At 36.3% G+C, this 16,007-nt stretch overlaps 1 protein-coding gene and 3 non-coding genes across 4 annotated transcripts in view; all 4 read right to left on the bottom strand.

Annotated features, from left to right (window-relative positions):
* LOC142342933 (protocadherin Fat 1-like) overlaps positions 1-16,007 on the bottom strand; it is a 191,100-nt gene that overhangs the window by 100,001 nt on the left and 75,092 nt on the right. Inside the window, exons 28-29 of the mRNA XM_075394612.1 lie at positions 4,231-4,377; positions 3,613-3,645 (exon numbers count right to left, since the gene is read on the bottom strand). Of these exons, the coding sequence (XP_075250727.1) occupies positions 3,613-3,645; positions 4,231-4,377 (180 nt within the window). The remainder of the gene's footprint in view (positions 1-3,612; positions 3,646-4,230; positions 4,378-16,007) is intronic.
* Trnai-uau (transfer RNA isoleucine (anticodon UAU)) lies at positions 7,036-7,122 on the bottom strand. Its single transcript is given in 2 exon segments — positions 7,036-7,071; positions 7,085-7,122. It is a non-coding gene; the product is annotated as a tRNA-Ile (tRNA).
* Positions 8,342-8,428, bottom strand: Trnai-uau (transfer RNA isoleucine (anticodon UAU)). The gene is given in 2 exon segments: positions 8,342-8,377; positions 8,391-8,428. It is a non-coding gene; the product is annotated as a tRNA-Ile (tRNA).
* Trnat-ugu (transfer RNA threonine (anticodon UGU)) lies at positions 12,087-12,173 on the bottom strand. The gene is given in 2 exon segments: positions 12,087-12,122; positions 12,136-12,173. It is a non-coding gene; the product is annotated as a tRNA-Thr (tRNA).

Genomic DNA, 16,007 nt, shown 5'->3' with positions numbered 1-16,007 from the left:
ACATAACATCCAAAAATTACAGCCACTTTTTCAAATAGATTTGTCATCGCTATTTTGGGTAAATCGGTGTAAAAAGGATGTGTTTGTATTAACAGAAACTTCTCAGAAAAATTAAAATTTTCGCAAAAAAAATTCTAGCTTTTCAAATCTTTTCTAAAATGTTTTCATAACGAGCATGTGATCAAAGCTTAAAGTGTTCAACAATGATTCAATTCTCTAAATGATTTAGGATTCACAAAAGGACTTTTGACCTCAGTGTTGAACTGTAGCTAAGGGCCATTACGTGGATAGTAGAGTTGAATTGATTGTGGCAACATTTGCACAAGGTGTTCAATTAAGAAGAGGATTAACAGGGATTACCCAATCATTAAAACCAACATTTACATCTTTCAGGCCACAAATTTGATCTAAACCATTACTTGATTTAATTTCAATGACCCCAACCCCCCCCCCCCCCCCCGCTGTACCCTCCCATGGGCATCGACTGAACAAAGCTTGCTGAAGAAGATGAAAGGATGTTAAGAAATCACTTCTTGATGGCGAGGAGTTATTAACTACAAGCTGACCTATTATGAGTGAATGCTATCATTAAATTGTAACTAAAGTTATTATTCTGGAGTGAACGTCAAGTTTATCACAAATATTCGATTTAATTGTGCCATAGCTAATATAAAGGACAAGATGCAGTTGCCAAAATAAGATTTGTATATTAAGCTCCAAGCCCCTCTCCATCCAAATTTGGTTTTCCAGTTTTGAAAAAAAAAATGAATTAGGTTCTGGAAGCGAAAAAAAAACAAAATGCAACAGATTAAAATAGAAATTAGAACAATTCTACATTAAAAATAAGAACTTTTTAAAGTGAAAAATGTGCAGTTACAAAGTGACAAAAGTTCTGTGGTATTAAAATTTAAAGTACAAATTTTATAAAAATATAAAGCTATGTTACAAAACTTTTGATTGCTGAAAAAAGGTGACACACGTGTACTCCAACTTTTAGAAAAAAATCAACTATTGTAAGCAGAAAAAATACCGGAAAAATGACAATAACAAAAAATTTTATAATAGAATGAAAACGGAAAACAGGCAGCACATTGCCCAGATAATAGCCTAAATTAACCCCTTTTGCTTACATTTGGACTAAAACAGGAAAAAAGGAGAAAAGATACAAATTGAGAACTTTCAATCTGCAAGGCATATCACCTGACAAAATTATCAGACATAACCGAACTAACGTCGGGTCAAGTACTCTCAAACCGATCTGCGAGCAATTCGCTTTGGCAGTAGCCAGTTGTGGGGCTCAGGGCACTATCATTAAGGGGGTGAGTGGGTGGAGTGTGGCGGGGGGTCAAGCGTTGAGGGGGTCAAGCAATGGAGTGGGGGTAGGTTTGGGAGGGAAGTTGAAATCGCCAGCTGAAAGAGGACGGACGCGATTAGTGTTGGAACTGGGGGAGGGGCGTTAGTGAGAGGGGGTGACTGAGGGGGTGAAAATAATAACATTAAGAACCACCCTCCACACCATGATAATTTATTTAAAAACAGTTTCGATTAATCGCATAATTAGGGGCTACTAAGGCGTAAGGCTCTAAAAAAGCTGCTCGGCACTTTATTGATCTCAGTGCGCTATCTGTTTATCCCGTTGTTGAAGACAAAAAGTCAAATGGGTCAAACAAACAAATTGGTCAAACGAAAAAACGTACAAAAAAGACCACAGGAATAATATATTTGATAAAAAAAATAGTTTGAGAGCAATTAGTTCGCAATCACTGCAATGAAGTCAGATAACCTAATGAACTATGATTTTCTCACCAGATTTTATCTGACTATTGCAACTCATCTAGTTTGTATTTTTTGAACTGGACCTCGTTCACTAACTTGGGAACTTTTATTGAAAAAGTTCTATGCTCAGAAGCATTCCAAAGAAACATTGAATGAGTTAAGTCAAATGTCAAGCATAAAAATCCAGTGAATGACAAAAGAACACGAAAAGATCCAAAAAAATCATAAATAAAGACAAGACCTGAATAATAGCTATTTGCGCTCTCAAACAACGGCGAATAGTTGGCTTCGGTAGTAGCCAGCCGGGGCCTAGGGATGCTAGCAATAGGGGTGAACAGATGGGGTTCAAGTGTGTGTGTGTGTGGGGGGGGGGGGGGGGGTCAAGCAAAGGGAGTTAGGCGAGATGAAAGAGAGGGGGGTTAGAATCGCCAGGAGGGAGGACGTGGGGAGTCCTGGGGTTGGTGGTGGGTGGAAGTGGGTGTGCCGAGAGGGGAAGGGTGTGTTTAAGGGTTCAAACCTTTAAGATTCAGAACTGCCCCCTCACGCCATGAAATTGTCTCCCCATAACAGTTTTAGTGACTTGCATACATGGAGACTAACAATCAGACGAAAAATTGGCCAGTCGAAAAGTGGCAAAAAAGCTACAGGACTATTTTAATTGCTACAAAATTTGTTTGAGAGCAATCTATCAAAATTGAAAAAACTATTTAGAAAAAATTCTGAAAATCTTCGAGTTAATGTTAGTCAAATTGCCGGAAGCCAACTTAGTTCTTTTTATCAAAATAATCAAAAAGCGGACACAGCTCTGTGGTATGTATCAGGTTTCGGTTGGTTTCAAGATAGAACCATACAATCTCAGCACAATTGTCAGTGTTTTCTTATCTTTGTAAAAAACAGAATTAGGAAGCAAGCAAACTTGCCTATGATTCTCAAACTATAAAACCAACTCAGAGAGAAAAAATGTTACAGAAAAGCAGTTGATAATGAACACAGTTGACCAACGCGCCTATTCTCCTAATGCTAAAATAGCGTTTATGCTCACTTAATGAGTACCTGTTGGCTAAAAAGATCCTAAAAACCAAAACTTTCCAAAAAACAACTGGTTCACTTTTTTTATCGATAACTGGTCAGTTAAGTAAAATAAGCAATTAAAAATCAGAGCATGAGGTGGGGTGATAAAAACATATGACGATGACATAATATGTTAAGATATTATGGTAAGTGATAAAACTAAAGTAGATTTCGAGGTATAATTAAGACGTTACGACACCCTTTAGCCACATTAGTAAATTTTACAAAAATTGATATTTAAAAAGCTGAAATAAAACATGCCAAACCCATACTGTAAATATGCGGGGCACAATTCTAATAGAATCAGAGGTAATGAGTGAATAATACAGTTAAGCCAAGGTATGAAAACACTCGTTAACAAATATAGTGACTAATATACTAAAATTAACTAATTATCCACACTTCTGGGGTTGAAAAACGCAAGATTGTTCCAACGAAAGCGCAATTAGCAGAATGTCAGAAAGGCTAATTTTTCCAGAAAATTAAATTTTCGTAAATTTTGAAAAAACCAAATATTTTTCTGAAATTTCAACCGATGCTATCTTAATTTTTGCGTAAAGTTGCCATACAATGTCAGATAGTTTTTTTTAATCGAACTCATTTTTCGACCAGAAAATCTGCTTTGTGACATTCTCGGCTCTGTGAACAGCTTTGTGTTCACGTGGGCACTTCATAGTTTCAGTTCACGTAGAAATGAAAACGTGAATGAATTGTGAAGTGACACAACTGAAGTTGATGAACAGAATTGACTGATTTGTTGATTACCTTTTGAGGAATCATTTTGAAATGCTGTACTATCTAAATAAGCAACACAACAACTAATGCAGCCGTTTAATCAATCAGTTTTTCCATCGTCAATTCTAAAAAAATACTTTCAACGATCCATGGCTTTTTCCTTTGAAGTGTCGCTGAATAAAACACATTCCTATAACATTCCCACACATTCCCAAATAAATTGCGGGGGATCTTTCGATATTTAGACAAGTAAGTTTTTAATGAGCAATAAGTCTAAAAGTATATTTTCAATGATGCAAAACAGCTCACTACATTTTAAGCTGAGAATTCTTTCCATAAAAATTGTTACTTTATGATCAAATTTTAAAACCGTTCATGATCATATTTTAAGACTTTGATCCCACCCAACTGTATAACTCTCATCCCTTTCTGGTAACCCTTTCATTATCAAGGGATACAATAAAAAAGCCCAAAACCCTGACACTCATTTTTTACGTGAAGAGCAGTCAATTTTCTTTTTTAAAATACCAATTCCATTTTTCCCAAGGATCTACCTTATGAAAATTTTTTAATATTTTTATTTCTTTAAAATTCCATAAAATTTTCTCACAATTTCAGACAATGATCAGACAAGAGAAAATATCTTACTTTGGATGTAGTAAAAAATATGATTATTAGGAGGCAGGTCATTGTCATGTGCTTGAAGTGTCATAACAGTTGTTCCAACTGGCACACTCTCGTTCACTTCCAGTTTAGTCTCTTTCTGTTCAAACTGAGGCGGATTGTCGTTCAGATCTGAAACAGTTCAACTCATCAATTTCATTCACTAGCTAGCCACGTGGATCTGTTTCATTTCCAATATGAACATAATTTTTGTTTTCATAAGCCTGTGTGGACGTTATAATCCGCGTTTTTGCAATCATATAAAACTGGTTAATATCCTAACAATAGGGAAAACCCATTTACATATACCATTCTACAGATGAAACAAGAAAAAGGGAATATGTGTCTGCATTATGTTCCAACCTCATCAAAAAATACAATGTATAGAACTTGATTGACCTTTGACGTTGTCTTCATTTAGATATCGGAAAATAATTAAACCCTTACTTAATACATGAGTAAATTGACCAGAGAGAGTATGCCTCGTTCCATATTGACTATATTAACCTGCTTGCGAGCAAAAGACAAGAGTTGAGAAATAAACGACAGTCCTTTTATTTTTTCGAATTGACAAGCAGATAACTTTCACGACCAAACGGTTAAAGTTTATCAGTTAGATATAATATATACATTCCATTTCTCCAGTACAATATTTCAAATCAAAATTAAGGTTTCCGTATTCTGCTAAACATTAAAAACATTTTCTGAAATAGCTAATGTTTTTTCGAATGGTGAAAGTTCAAATTGCTAGAGCAGAAGCTCTTTCGGCATCGTTTTCTCAAAAATAGTATTGTGCTTTTATAAACAAGGAAACAATCTGGCCATGGATTTAGGAGAAGCTCGTTCAAGTTTCCTAAACAAAAAGTCCGATAACTCTCTTTTTGGCAAAAGAAGCTACAATTTGAACACAGAAATTTGAGATAGTGTCAATATTTTTCAAACTCATAATAAAATTCGTGTCAAATTCGAACACTGATTTTAATATGTAAATTTAAATTGAGAACAAAATCTATTTGAAAAAAAAGCACGTAAGAAAGCAGTTTCATAACATTTAAGGTTAGTTTGATCACTTATTTTCAGAAGTTTTGTGTGAAAAATATATTTTTTCACAATATTTTGCTTTATATCTCTAGCATTAAGTGTAGATAGAGATCCAAAAAGGCGGCAGCAAAGTTCTTGAAAAGTTAAGTGCTCAATTTTTGTTCGAGAAAGGAAAACAAAACCGGCTATCGTCGGACCATTAGCTCTCCAACGGCTGTCGAGCGGTTGGCTTCGCCAGCAGCTAGCAGAAGCTTAGGGATGTGAGCGTAAGTTTAACTGAGAGAGAAGAAAAAGAAGTAGAAGATGGGGGTGCATTATTGTGGCGGGTTGGGGGGGGGGGGGGTGAGCGGAGAGGGAAGGGGACTGAGCGGAGTTGAGGTCGATACTAATTGGGGGATCTCTAGGGCTTCCAGTGTGCGGTAACTTTTAAAGACTAGTAACGCTCTAAGAGAACTGATCGACTACTGAATGCTCTCCGGGCTTTACCTGCTTATCCCGTTTTGAGGTAAATATTCAAATTTGAGGTAAAAAAACTACCAGACGAGCAGTTAGTAGCACGAAGACTCTCATAAAAATGCCGACACGACTGATATACTGGACATAAACCTCATTTGATTGCAAATAAAAATTATAAAAAAGTTTTTGGGAATCGAGTCAAGAGTCAATTTTTCGAGATATTCAATAATAGCATTTTTGGATTTCTTCTTGCAAGATAGCAGTCGACCGTAACTGGCTTAACAAAAAATTGGGTTGCTATCCCAATTTTAAATCCCATCCCCAAACAAATTTGAAAGATTGGAACAAAAGCAGCATTAGTAGACAGCAAACTTTTGCTTGGGGAGGAGGCAGTTCTTACAAATTTTGTCAATTTCTGTCGTCAATCGACCACATAAGAAACGCGGATCAAAACTGGGCTACAGCACGTACGTTGTATATTATTTTCAAGGGTTTAAAATAAAACACAGGGCACGGCATTTACTTTTCATTATATGCCCAAAAATTTAGTGCTTCATTGAAAAAAAACTATTAATCTCAACCAGAAAATGTGAACTTGCTTTTTGGCAGAAAATATGTGTTCGAAAAACAATCAAGATGGCCCAAGCTAACAGAGTTTTTATCCTCATTTTTTTGCAAACAGACGCCACCATACCATTTTTAAAACCTGGACAGAAAATACTCTTCACATTCAACATTCTCAGACAAGCACCTGCTTTAAACAATAATTTTGCTCCTAGAGCCAGCGAAACAGTATTAGGCCACCGCGGCATTTTTTCCGCAGCCCTTTTTCTTATTATTCCACAAAATTTAGAGTGTTCTTTTAGCAAGCAGCGTTGCTCTTTTTTGGAGACTATTGTCACTTTTTTGCTTCTTCGTTTTCATACTGCGCATGCTTATTTCTTCATGAAACAACTCAAATTCAATTGAATAACTTTTAGGTCACAGTCACTATAATTTGTCCACACACGAGAGGAAGAATTGAAAACAATGGAATAATCAGTGAGTAGAATTGAGTGGATTTCATTGCGCGATATAGGAATTCTGTAATCACTATTTGTGGTCAAAAGCTGTCAATTGCAGGCTAGACTTAGTCTGTCTCAACACACGCGACTGTGGAACATGAACTAAATAACTTCTGCGTGGACAGGGCAAAAAGGTAGCAAATATTGTGAAGAAATAGGGGAAACAAAGGTCGAAGGAACCGCAGGGGTTCATTTAAGTTTAAAATATTTTGAAAAAAAAACAAAACTTTGCTCCCGGGCGGGCTCGAACCGCCGACATCCGCATTGCTCATACTGTCTATAAGTACGGCGCTCTAACCGACTGAGCTACGGGAGCTTGCTGTTAATTTCACATACAAGAACTTGTGCAATGACTTTGCAATGACCTTTGATGGTTGGTACTTCATAATGAAATAATCTTAAGCTGAAACAAAAACTGTATGACCGAAAAGCTTTCAGCTAACTTTGGGAACTCAATTTTAAGCGGTTGCATCAAGTATTGTTAGATCCAAACAAATATTTCGTCTCAAATGGTAAAATTCACCGTTAAATGAATTGATTGAAATCGAAAATCATTTTGCCATTCTCTGTGCCCCCCCCCCCCACTCCTCCTCCCCTCACCACCTCCTAGATGGTAATTAGGGGTAACAACCCACATTAAACACCCTCAACAACGACCTTAAACATGCATTTATGTAGAGTGTCATATTTTTGCGGGGATGGGAACAAAGAGTCCGAATTTTTTTTAAAAAACTGCCCTGCGATTAGAAATGATGTGTTGTTATATAGCACGTTACGAGGCAAGAAAAAAACAATAATTGCGCCAGAGGGGTATAAAAATTACATGCCCATTGGGGAACAGAATAGATCCAAACAAATAGTGGCATAATTCACCGTTTATTAATCCTCACTCTTGTCACTTTTGTCTACGATACAAGTTCACAACGATGCAGTTAGAAATAAATCAAAGAATACCTAATATGTAAAAATATTTACATAAAAAGCCATCCCTACTACTCAATGCGGATTAGAAAACAACTTGCAGCTTAGCAGCTACTGATATAATTGCTCCTAAGCAATTTGATTATCGCGAAAAAATAAAACTAAGATAGTAGCATCAAGTTCTCAGTTAAGTGCTGCGCTTTTATGGAAAATGGTTTCAAAAATGTTTTCAAATTTGACAAAAAAGTACACCGTGACGTAACGAAAACACACAAGCAACTTGACGCTTAAATTCCCGTTTCGCATGACTGATTAGGGCGCAATTTGGTCAACTAATTAACCGGTACATCAGTTTGACGTAGAAACACATGAATAAGACCATTTAAAAGACCACCAAAACAATTGCAAACACCATCAACCATCTAACTTGAGACTCAGATGTTGCTGTTTTCAGGAGTTCGCTATACTTTTTGTTGTTCGTGGAAAATCACGGCACTAAATTTGCATAAACAGGGGAAAGAGTAGCAGATATTGTGAAGAAATAGGAGAAAATAAATGTCAAAGGTACCCCAGGGTGCACTCAAGTTTAAAATAAATTTTTGAAAAAATCAAACTGCTCCCGTGCGGGCTCGAACCGCCGACATCCGCATAGCTCAAACTGTCTATAAGTACGGCGCTCTAACCGACTGAGCTACGGGAGCTTGCTGTCTTAGTGAAATACCTGAAGTTGTGAAATTGATTTTCGATACTTCATTAAAAAATCTTCAGCTGAGGGAAAAACTAGGACCGAAAAGCTTTCAACTAAATTTGGGCACTGAATTTTAGAGTGGTTTTATCAGGTATTGCTAGAAAGAATTGAGTGCAATTAAAAATTCCTTTTGCGCTTGTTGTAGGCTCCTCTCACCGCCTCTCAAACGGCAATTGGGGCAACAACCCACGTAAAACACCCAGCCAACGACTTTAAACACACCCTTATATAGAGTGCCAAATTGTTTGGAGGGATAGGAACAAACAGATCAGATATTTTGACAAAAACGTATGGATCTGTTCTGTTTCAACATCCCCAGTGTTTTTGTTACTCAAAAATATAAAATGTACAGCACTTTACTAGGTGAGAAAGTATTACGAGCGCCTGAGGGGCGTAAAAGCTATATGCGCACTGAGATCGGGGATGAGAATAGATTCAAAGAAATATTTGTTCTCAAATAGCATAACTCGCCATATATTAGTCCTCACTCTGGTCATTTTTGTCTACGATACAAGTTCACAGCGATGCAGTTCGAAATAAATAAAAGAATACCTAATATGTAAAAATATTTACATAAAAAGCGCATTCTACTCCTCATTCCGGATTAGGAAAGCAACTTGCAGCTTAGCAGCTACTAATATCATTGCTCCTAACCAGTTTGGTTATCGCGAAAAAATGAAAACAAGATCGTAGTATCAAGTTCTCAGCTAAGTGGTGCGCTTTTGTGGAAAATGGTTTAAAAAAAGATTTTATATTTGGAAAAAATAAGTGCATCGGTGACGTAAAGGAAACACTCTAGCAGCTTGACGCTTAAGATCCCGTTTCACATGACTGATTATAGCGCATTTTTGGCAACTACTTAACCGATATATCAAATTGACGTAGAAACACAAGAGTAAGATCAATTTAAAGACCGTTAAAACGGTTGCAAACACCATCAACCGTCAAATTTGAGGACAAAGATGTTGCTGTTTTTAGTAGTTCACTAATTTTTTTTTCATTTGTGGAAAATCACAGCACCAATTTTGCAAGAACAGGGGAAAAAGGAGCAAATAATGTGCAGAATTAGGAGAAAATAAATGTCAAAGGTACCCAAGGATGCACTTAAGTTTAAAAAAAAATTGAAAAAAAATCAAACTACTCCCGGGAGGGCTCGAACCGCCGACATCCGAATAGCTCATGATGTCTATAAGATCTGCGCTCTAACCGACTGAGCTAAGAGAGCTGGCTGTCATAATCAACTGCTTGAAGTTGTGCAACTGATTGTTGATATTTCAGAGAAAATCTTCAGCTGAAAGAAAAACTAAGACCAAAAAGCTTTCAACTAAATTTGGTTACTCAATTTTGAAGTGGTTTTTATCAGGTATTGATAAAAAGAAGTGAGTGAAATTAAACATTCCTTTTGCGCTTTTTGTAGGCTCCCCTCGCCACCTCTCAAACGGTAATTGGGGCACCAAATCAAGTAAAACACCCAGCCAACGACTTTAAACACACCTTTATATAGAGTGCCAAATTTCTGGATAGCAACAGGAACAAACAGACCAGATTTATTGACAAAAACTTTTAGATCTGTTCTGTTTCAACCTCCCCAGTGTTTCCATGACTCAAAAATATAAAATTTACAGCACTTTACTAGGTGAGAAAGTATTACGAGCGCCTGAGGGGCGTAAAAGCTATATGCGCACTGAGATCGGGGATGAGAATAGATTCAAAGAAATATTTGTTCTCAAATAGCATAACTCGCCATATATTAGTCCTCACTCTGGTCATTTTTGTCTACGATACAAGTTCACAGCGATGCAGTTCGAAATAAATCAAAGAATACCTAATATGTAAAAATATTTACATAAAAAGCGCATCCGACTCCTCATTCCGGATTAGGAAAGCAACTTGCAGCTTAGCAGCTACTAATATCATTGCTCCTAACCAGTTTGGTTATCGCGAAAAAATGAAAACAAGATCGTAGTATCAAGTTCTCAGCTAAGTGGTGCGCTTTTGTGGAAAATGGTTTAAAAAAAGATTTTATATTTGGAAAAAATAAGTGCATCGGTGACGTAAAGGAAACACTCTAGCAGCTTGACGCTTAAGATCCCGTTTCACATGACTGATTATAGCGCATTTTTGGCAACTACTTAACCGATATATCAAATTGACGTAGAAACACAAGAGTAAGATCAATTTAAAGACCGTTAAAACGGTTGCAAACACCATCAACCGTCAAATTTGAGGACAAAGATGTTGCTGTTTTTAGTAGTTCACTATTTTTTTTTCATTTGTGGAAAATCACGGCACCAATTTTGCAAGAACAGGGGGAAAAAGGAGCAAATAATGTGCAGAATTAGGAGAAAACAAATGTCAAAGGTACCCAAGGATGCAATTAAGTTTAAAAAAAAATTGAAAAAAAAATCAAACTACTCCCGGGAGGGCTCGAACCGCCCACATCCGAATAGCTCATGATGTCTATAAGTTCTGCGCTCTAACCGACTGAGCTAAGAGAGCTGGCTGTCATAATCAACTACTTGAAGTTGTGCAACTGATTGTTGATATTTCATAGAAAATCTTCAGCTGAAAGAAAAACTAAGACCAAAAAGCTTTCAACTAAATTTGGTTACTCAATTTTGAAGTGGTTTTTATCAGGTATTGATAAAAAAAAGTGAGTGAAATTAAACATTCCTTTTGCGCTTTTTGTAGGCTCCCCTCGCCACCTCTCAAACGGTAATTGGGGCACCAAATCAAGTAAAACACCCAGCCAACGACTTTAAACACACTTTTATATAGAGTGCCAAATTTCTGGATAGCAACAGGAACAAACAGACCAGATTTATTGACAAAAATTTATAGATCTGTTCTGTTTCAACCTCCCCAGTGTTTCCATGACTCAAAAATATAAAATTTACAGCACTTTACTAGGTCAGAAAGTATTACGAGCGCCTGAGGGGCGTAAAAGCTATATTTGCAATGAGATCGGGGAAATGAATAGATCCAGCGAAATATTTCTTCTCTCACTCTTGGTCATTTTTGTCTATCATACATGCTCACAACGAGGCAGTCAGAAATAAATCAAAGAAAACCTAATATGTAAAAATTCTACTTACATATAAAAATGTACCAGTTACTCATTGCTGATTAAAAAGCAACTTGCAGCTTAGCAGCTACGGATATTATTTCTCCCAAGCAGTTTGGCTATCAGGAAAAAGAAAATGAAAAAAAAATCGTAGAATAAAAATTTCAGCTCTCCCTTTGTGGAAAATGGTGTCAAAAACTGGTTTCAAATTTGACAAAAAGGAAAATCGGTGACGTAGTGTAAACACACTAGCAAATTTGCGCTTAAATTCCCGTTCCTCTTGACTGATTAAAGTGCATTTTGGACAACTATTAAACCTACATATCAGTTTGACACAAAAACGTGATAAAGATCATATTAATGACCGCCAAAACGGCTGCAAACACACAAATCATCTAATTTGAGGACTCAGATGTTGCTGTTTTCACTCATTTTTGCAAGAACAGGAGAAAAAGTAGCAAATATTGTGAAGAAATAGGAGAAAACAAAGGTCAAATGTACCCCAGGGTGCACTCAAGTTTAAAATAAGTTTTTGAAAAAATCAAACTGTTCCCGGGAGGGTTCGAACCGCCGACATCCGCATAGCTCATTCTGTCTACAAGTACAGCGCTCTAACCAACTGAGCTACGGGAGCTTGCTGTCTTAGTCAACTACCTGAAGTTGTGCAATTGATTTTTGATACTTCATTAAAAAATGTTCAGCCGAGGGAAAAACTAGGACCGAAAAGCTTTCAACTAAATTTGAGCACTGAATTTTAAAGTGGTTTTATCAGGTATTGCTAAAAAGAATTGAGTGAAATTAAAAATTCCTTTTGCGCTTGTTGTAGGCTCCTCTCACCACCTCTCAGACGGTAATTGGGGCAACAAACCAATTAAAACACCCAACCAACAACTTCAAACACACCCTTATACAGAGTGCAAAATTTTTTTGGAGAAAAGGAACAAAAAAGAGATTTTTTGGCAAAAACTTACGGATGGAATCAACCTCCCCAGTGTTTTTACGACTCACAAAAAAAATTTCATAGCACTTCACTAGATGAGAAAGTATTACGGGCGTCTGAGGGGCGTAACATCTATATGCGCAATGGGATCAGGGAAAAGTATAGATCCAAAGAAATATTTCTTCTCAAATTACATAATTCACCATATATTGATCCTCACTCTCGTCATTCTTGTCTACGATACAAGCTCACAACGATGCGGTCAGAAATAAATCAAAGAAGACCTAATATGTAAAAACTCTAATTACATACAAAAGTGTACCAGTTACTCATTGCTGATAAAAAAGCAACTTGCAGCTTAGCAGCTACGGATATTATTTCTCCAAAGCAATTTGGCTATCAGGAAAAAGAAAATGAAAAAAAAATCGTAGAATAAAAATTTCAGCTCTCCCTTTGTGGAAAATGGTGTCAAAAACTGGTTTCAAATTTGACAAAAAGGAAAATCGGTGACGTAGTGTAAACACACTAGCAAATTTGCGCTTAAATTCCCGTTCCTCTTGACTGATTAAAGTGCATTTTGGACAACTATTAAACCTGTATATCAGTTTGACACAAAAAAATGATTAAGATCATATTAAAGACCGGCAAAACGGCTGCAAATACCATCAATCATCTAATTTGTGGACTCAGATGTTGCTGTTTTCACTAATTTTGCAAGAACAAGGACAAAGCAGCAAATATTGAGAAGAAATCGGAGAAAACAAAGGTCAATGGTACCACAGGGTGCATTTAAGTTTAAAATAAAAAAATAATAAATAAAAGAAATAAAAAAAATCAAAATTAAAAATAATTGAACAATATCAAACCCCGCTCCCGAGAGCGCTCAAACCTCCCACATCTGCATAGTTCATACTGTCTAAGAGTACGCCGCTCTACCCAACTGAGCTACGGGAGCTTGCTGTCCAATGACTTTGCAATGAACTTTGATTGTTGATACTTCATAATGAAATAATCTTAAACTGAAATAAAAACTATGACCAAAAAGCTTTCAACTAAATTTAGGAACTCAATTTCAAATTGGTTTTATTTAGCATTCCTAAAATGAATTGATTGAAATTAAAAGCACCTTTGCCACTCTCGGTTGCCCGCCTTCCTCCTCCCCTCAACTGCTCCCAAACGGTAATTGGGAAAAACAACCAATTTAAAGCACCCGATCAACAACTTTAAATCAACCATTATGTAGAGTGTCAAATTTTTGGGAGGATAGGAACGAGGGGATCAGATTTTTTGACAAAAGCTTATCCATCTATTTTGTTTCTCCCTCCCCAAGGTTTTTATGAGCCACAAAAAGAAACTATGCGTTACCATATAGCACTTTACTAAGGAAGAAAATATTCCGCGCGCCCGAGGGGCGTAAAAGTTATATGCCCACTGAGATAGGTGAAATAGATCCACAGAAATATTTCTTCTCAAATTGCATAACCCACCGTTTATTAATCCTCACTCTTGACACTTTTGTCTATGATATAAGTTCACAACGAGACAGTTAGTAAAAAAATAAAGAAAATCTAATATTTAAAAAACCCTCTCTTCTACTAATTGCTGATTAAAAAAACAAGTCGCAGCTGAGCTGCTACTGACATCATTGCTTCTTGGCAAGTTGATTATCGGGAGCAAAAATTTGTTAAATAAAATTGACAGAAAAAAGAACATCGGTGAGGTAGAGAAAACAGACTAGCAACTTGGCGCTTCGCGTTTCGATTGAATGATTACAGCGCAATATTGGCAACAAATTAATCCATATCCAGTTTTCCCATAAAACTTAATGAAAAAGATCATTGTAAAGACCATGAAAACGGTTGGAAATACCACCAACCATCTAATTTGGACTCAGATTTTGCTGTTTTTGGGAATTCGCTGAAAAATTTTCATTTGTGGATAATCAGTCATAGTTTTCGGAAATATCATCAATTTGAGCAACATATAAAAAGAAATGGATTCCCAGAGTTCGTTAAAGGGATACATTTTAAAGATATACGAAATTTGAAACAAAAAACTGAAAATTTTCCATCTAGTTTTCGCTTTTAAATATTTTAGCCTGGCACTCAAGAACCACTAACTACATATTTTTTTAAGATTAGCTGTTAACAGAAACTTCAGAATAATTTTCATAATTATCGAGTCAAATACCAAACGACGTAATTCCTATATATTGTAAGAATACACGAAGCGAGCGCAAAAAGAAATAAAAAAAGTCCAGCCACAAATTTTTCTCAAGAAATGAAAATTTTCAGAACAAATTAGTCTCATCAATTGATTAAATGTTACTTCTTTACTGCAAATTTTGTGTATAAAATATGCTCCCACTTTTTATTTCGCTTTTTATCTCTAGCAACAGGTGTAAATAGAGCGCTATGAAGGCGGAGGGAACTATCTTGAAAAGTTCTCAATGCTTTTTCGACAAGGGAAAACTTAACCGACAAACTTTTGGTGCATAGCGCGCTAATGACTAATAAGAGGGAGGTTAGATTAAGCTTAGCATAATACCCTCCTCCGGTCATTGTCTGTTCATCCCATTTTGGAGCACAAAATGTCAAATAGTCAGTCAAAAAAATCATCAGACGAAATCTCGATAGAACGAAGCGCATAAAGGGTAAAACCTAGAGCTATTGTTACTAGTTTAACAGATTTGCTTCAATTGTACAAGTTTTTGATGGTCCCATGAATTAAATTTCCGATCACGAAGAGCAAGAAATTTTGCTTTTTAATACCTAGGGCACAGGAATTATTTATAATTATATGTCCAAAATATAAGTGCTTCATTTAATTTAAACATAGCCGGCAAATTGCCGGAAAATAGCCGCCGTTGACGCCCTTGATACACATCGAGATTGAAACAGAAAAACAAAGAGATGGAAATTGACCGATTTTTTTCTCGTTTTGTTTTCAGTATCAAAAAAGGTTCTAATTTGGCGTGCAGTTTCAGTTACAATCTAAAACTATGCATAATTCAGCTTCTAAACTGAAAGCTGTTCAGCCGAATACTACTGTCCGCTATCAATCACTCTTATGAACTTTGATAACCTAATGCTCTATGACTCAATGACAGGTTTTGATTTTGCTCTTTTGACATTGAACGCATTCACTACATTGCGTAATTCAAAGTTAAGATCCATTCAGTTGAAACAGTGAGTCAAGTAGGTCAGAAGTCAAGCGTGAAAATCGTGACTTATGTAAAACAAAAAACGTAATCAAAAAGGTAAAGTTAATTTTAAAAAAGGAGAGCGATTAAATAGTAGCAGTTTGAGAGGCTGACGGCGGCTATTAATAATAAGTTTTTTAGTATTTGTGTTAACAGAATAAGTAGGCAAAAGTGATAAAAATGTATGAAATAAATGGTTGCATATCGTCAAAAAAAGTGCCTGTGCTGCAACCGGAAAAGAACATCTTAAACTTCGGGACATCCGCACAGTCGAGTTCACTTGAGACAGTACAAGAAAAAGAACAGTACAACCTTACCACTACCAA

The sequence above is a fragment of the Convolutriloba macropyga genome, chromosome 7 (genome assembly GCF_964194025.1).
Source record: "Convolutriloba macropyga chromosome 7, txConMacr16.3, whole genome shotgun sequence".
NCBI lineage: Eukaryota > Metazoa > Xenacoelomorpha > Acoela > Convolutidae > Convolutriloba > Convolutriloba macropyga.
The sequence above is the reverse complement of the archived record's forward strand: the minus strand, read 5'-3'. Positions and strand labels throughout refer to the sequence as shown.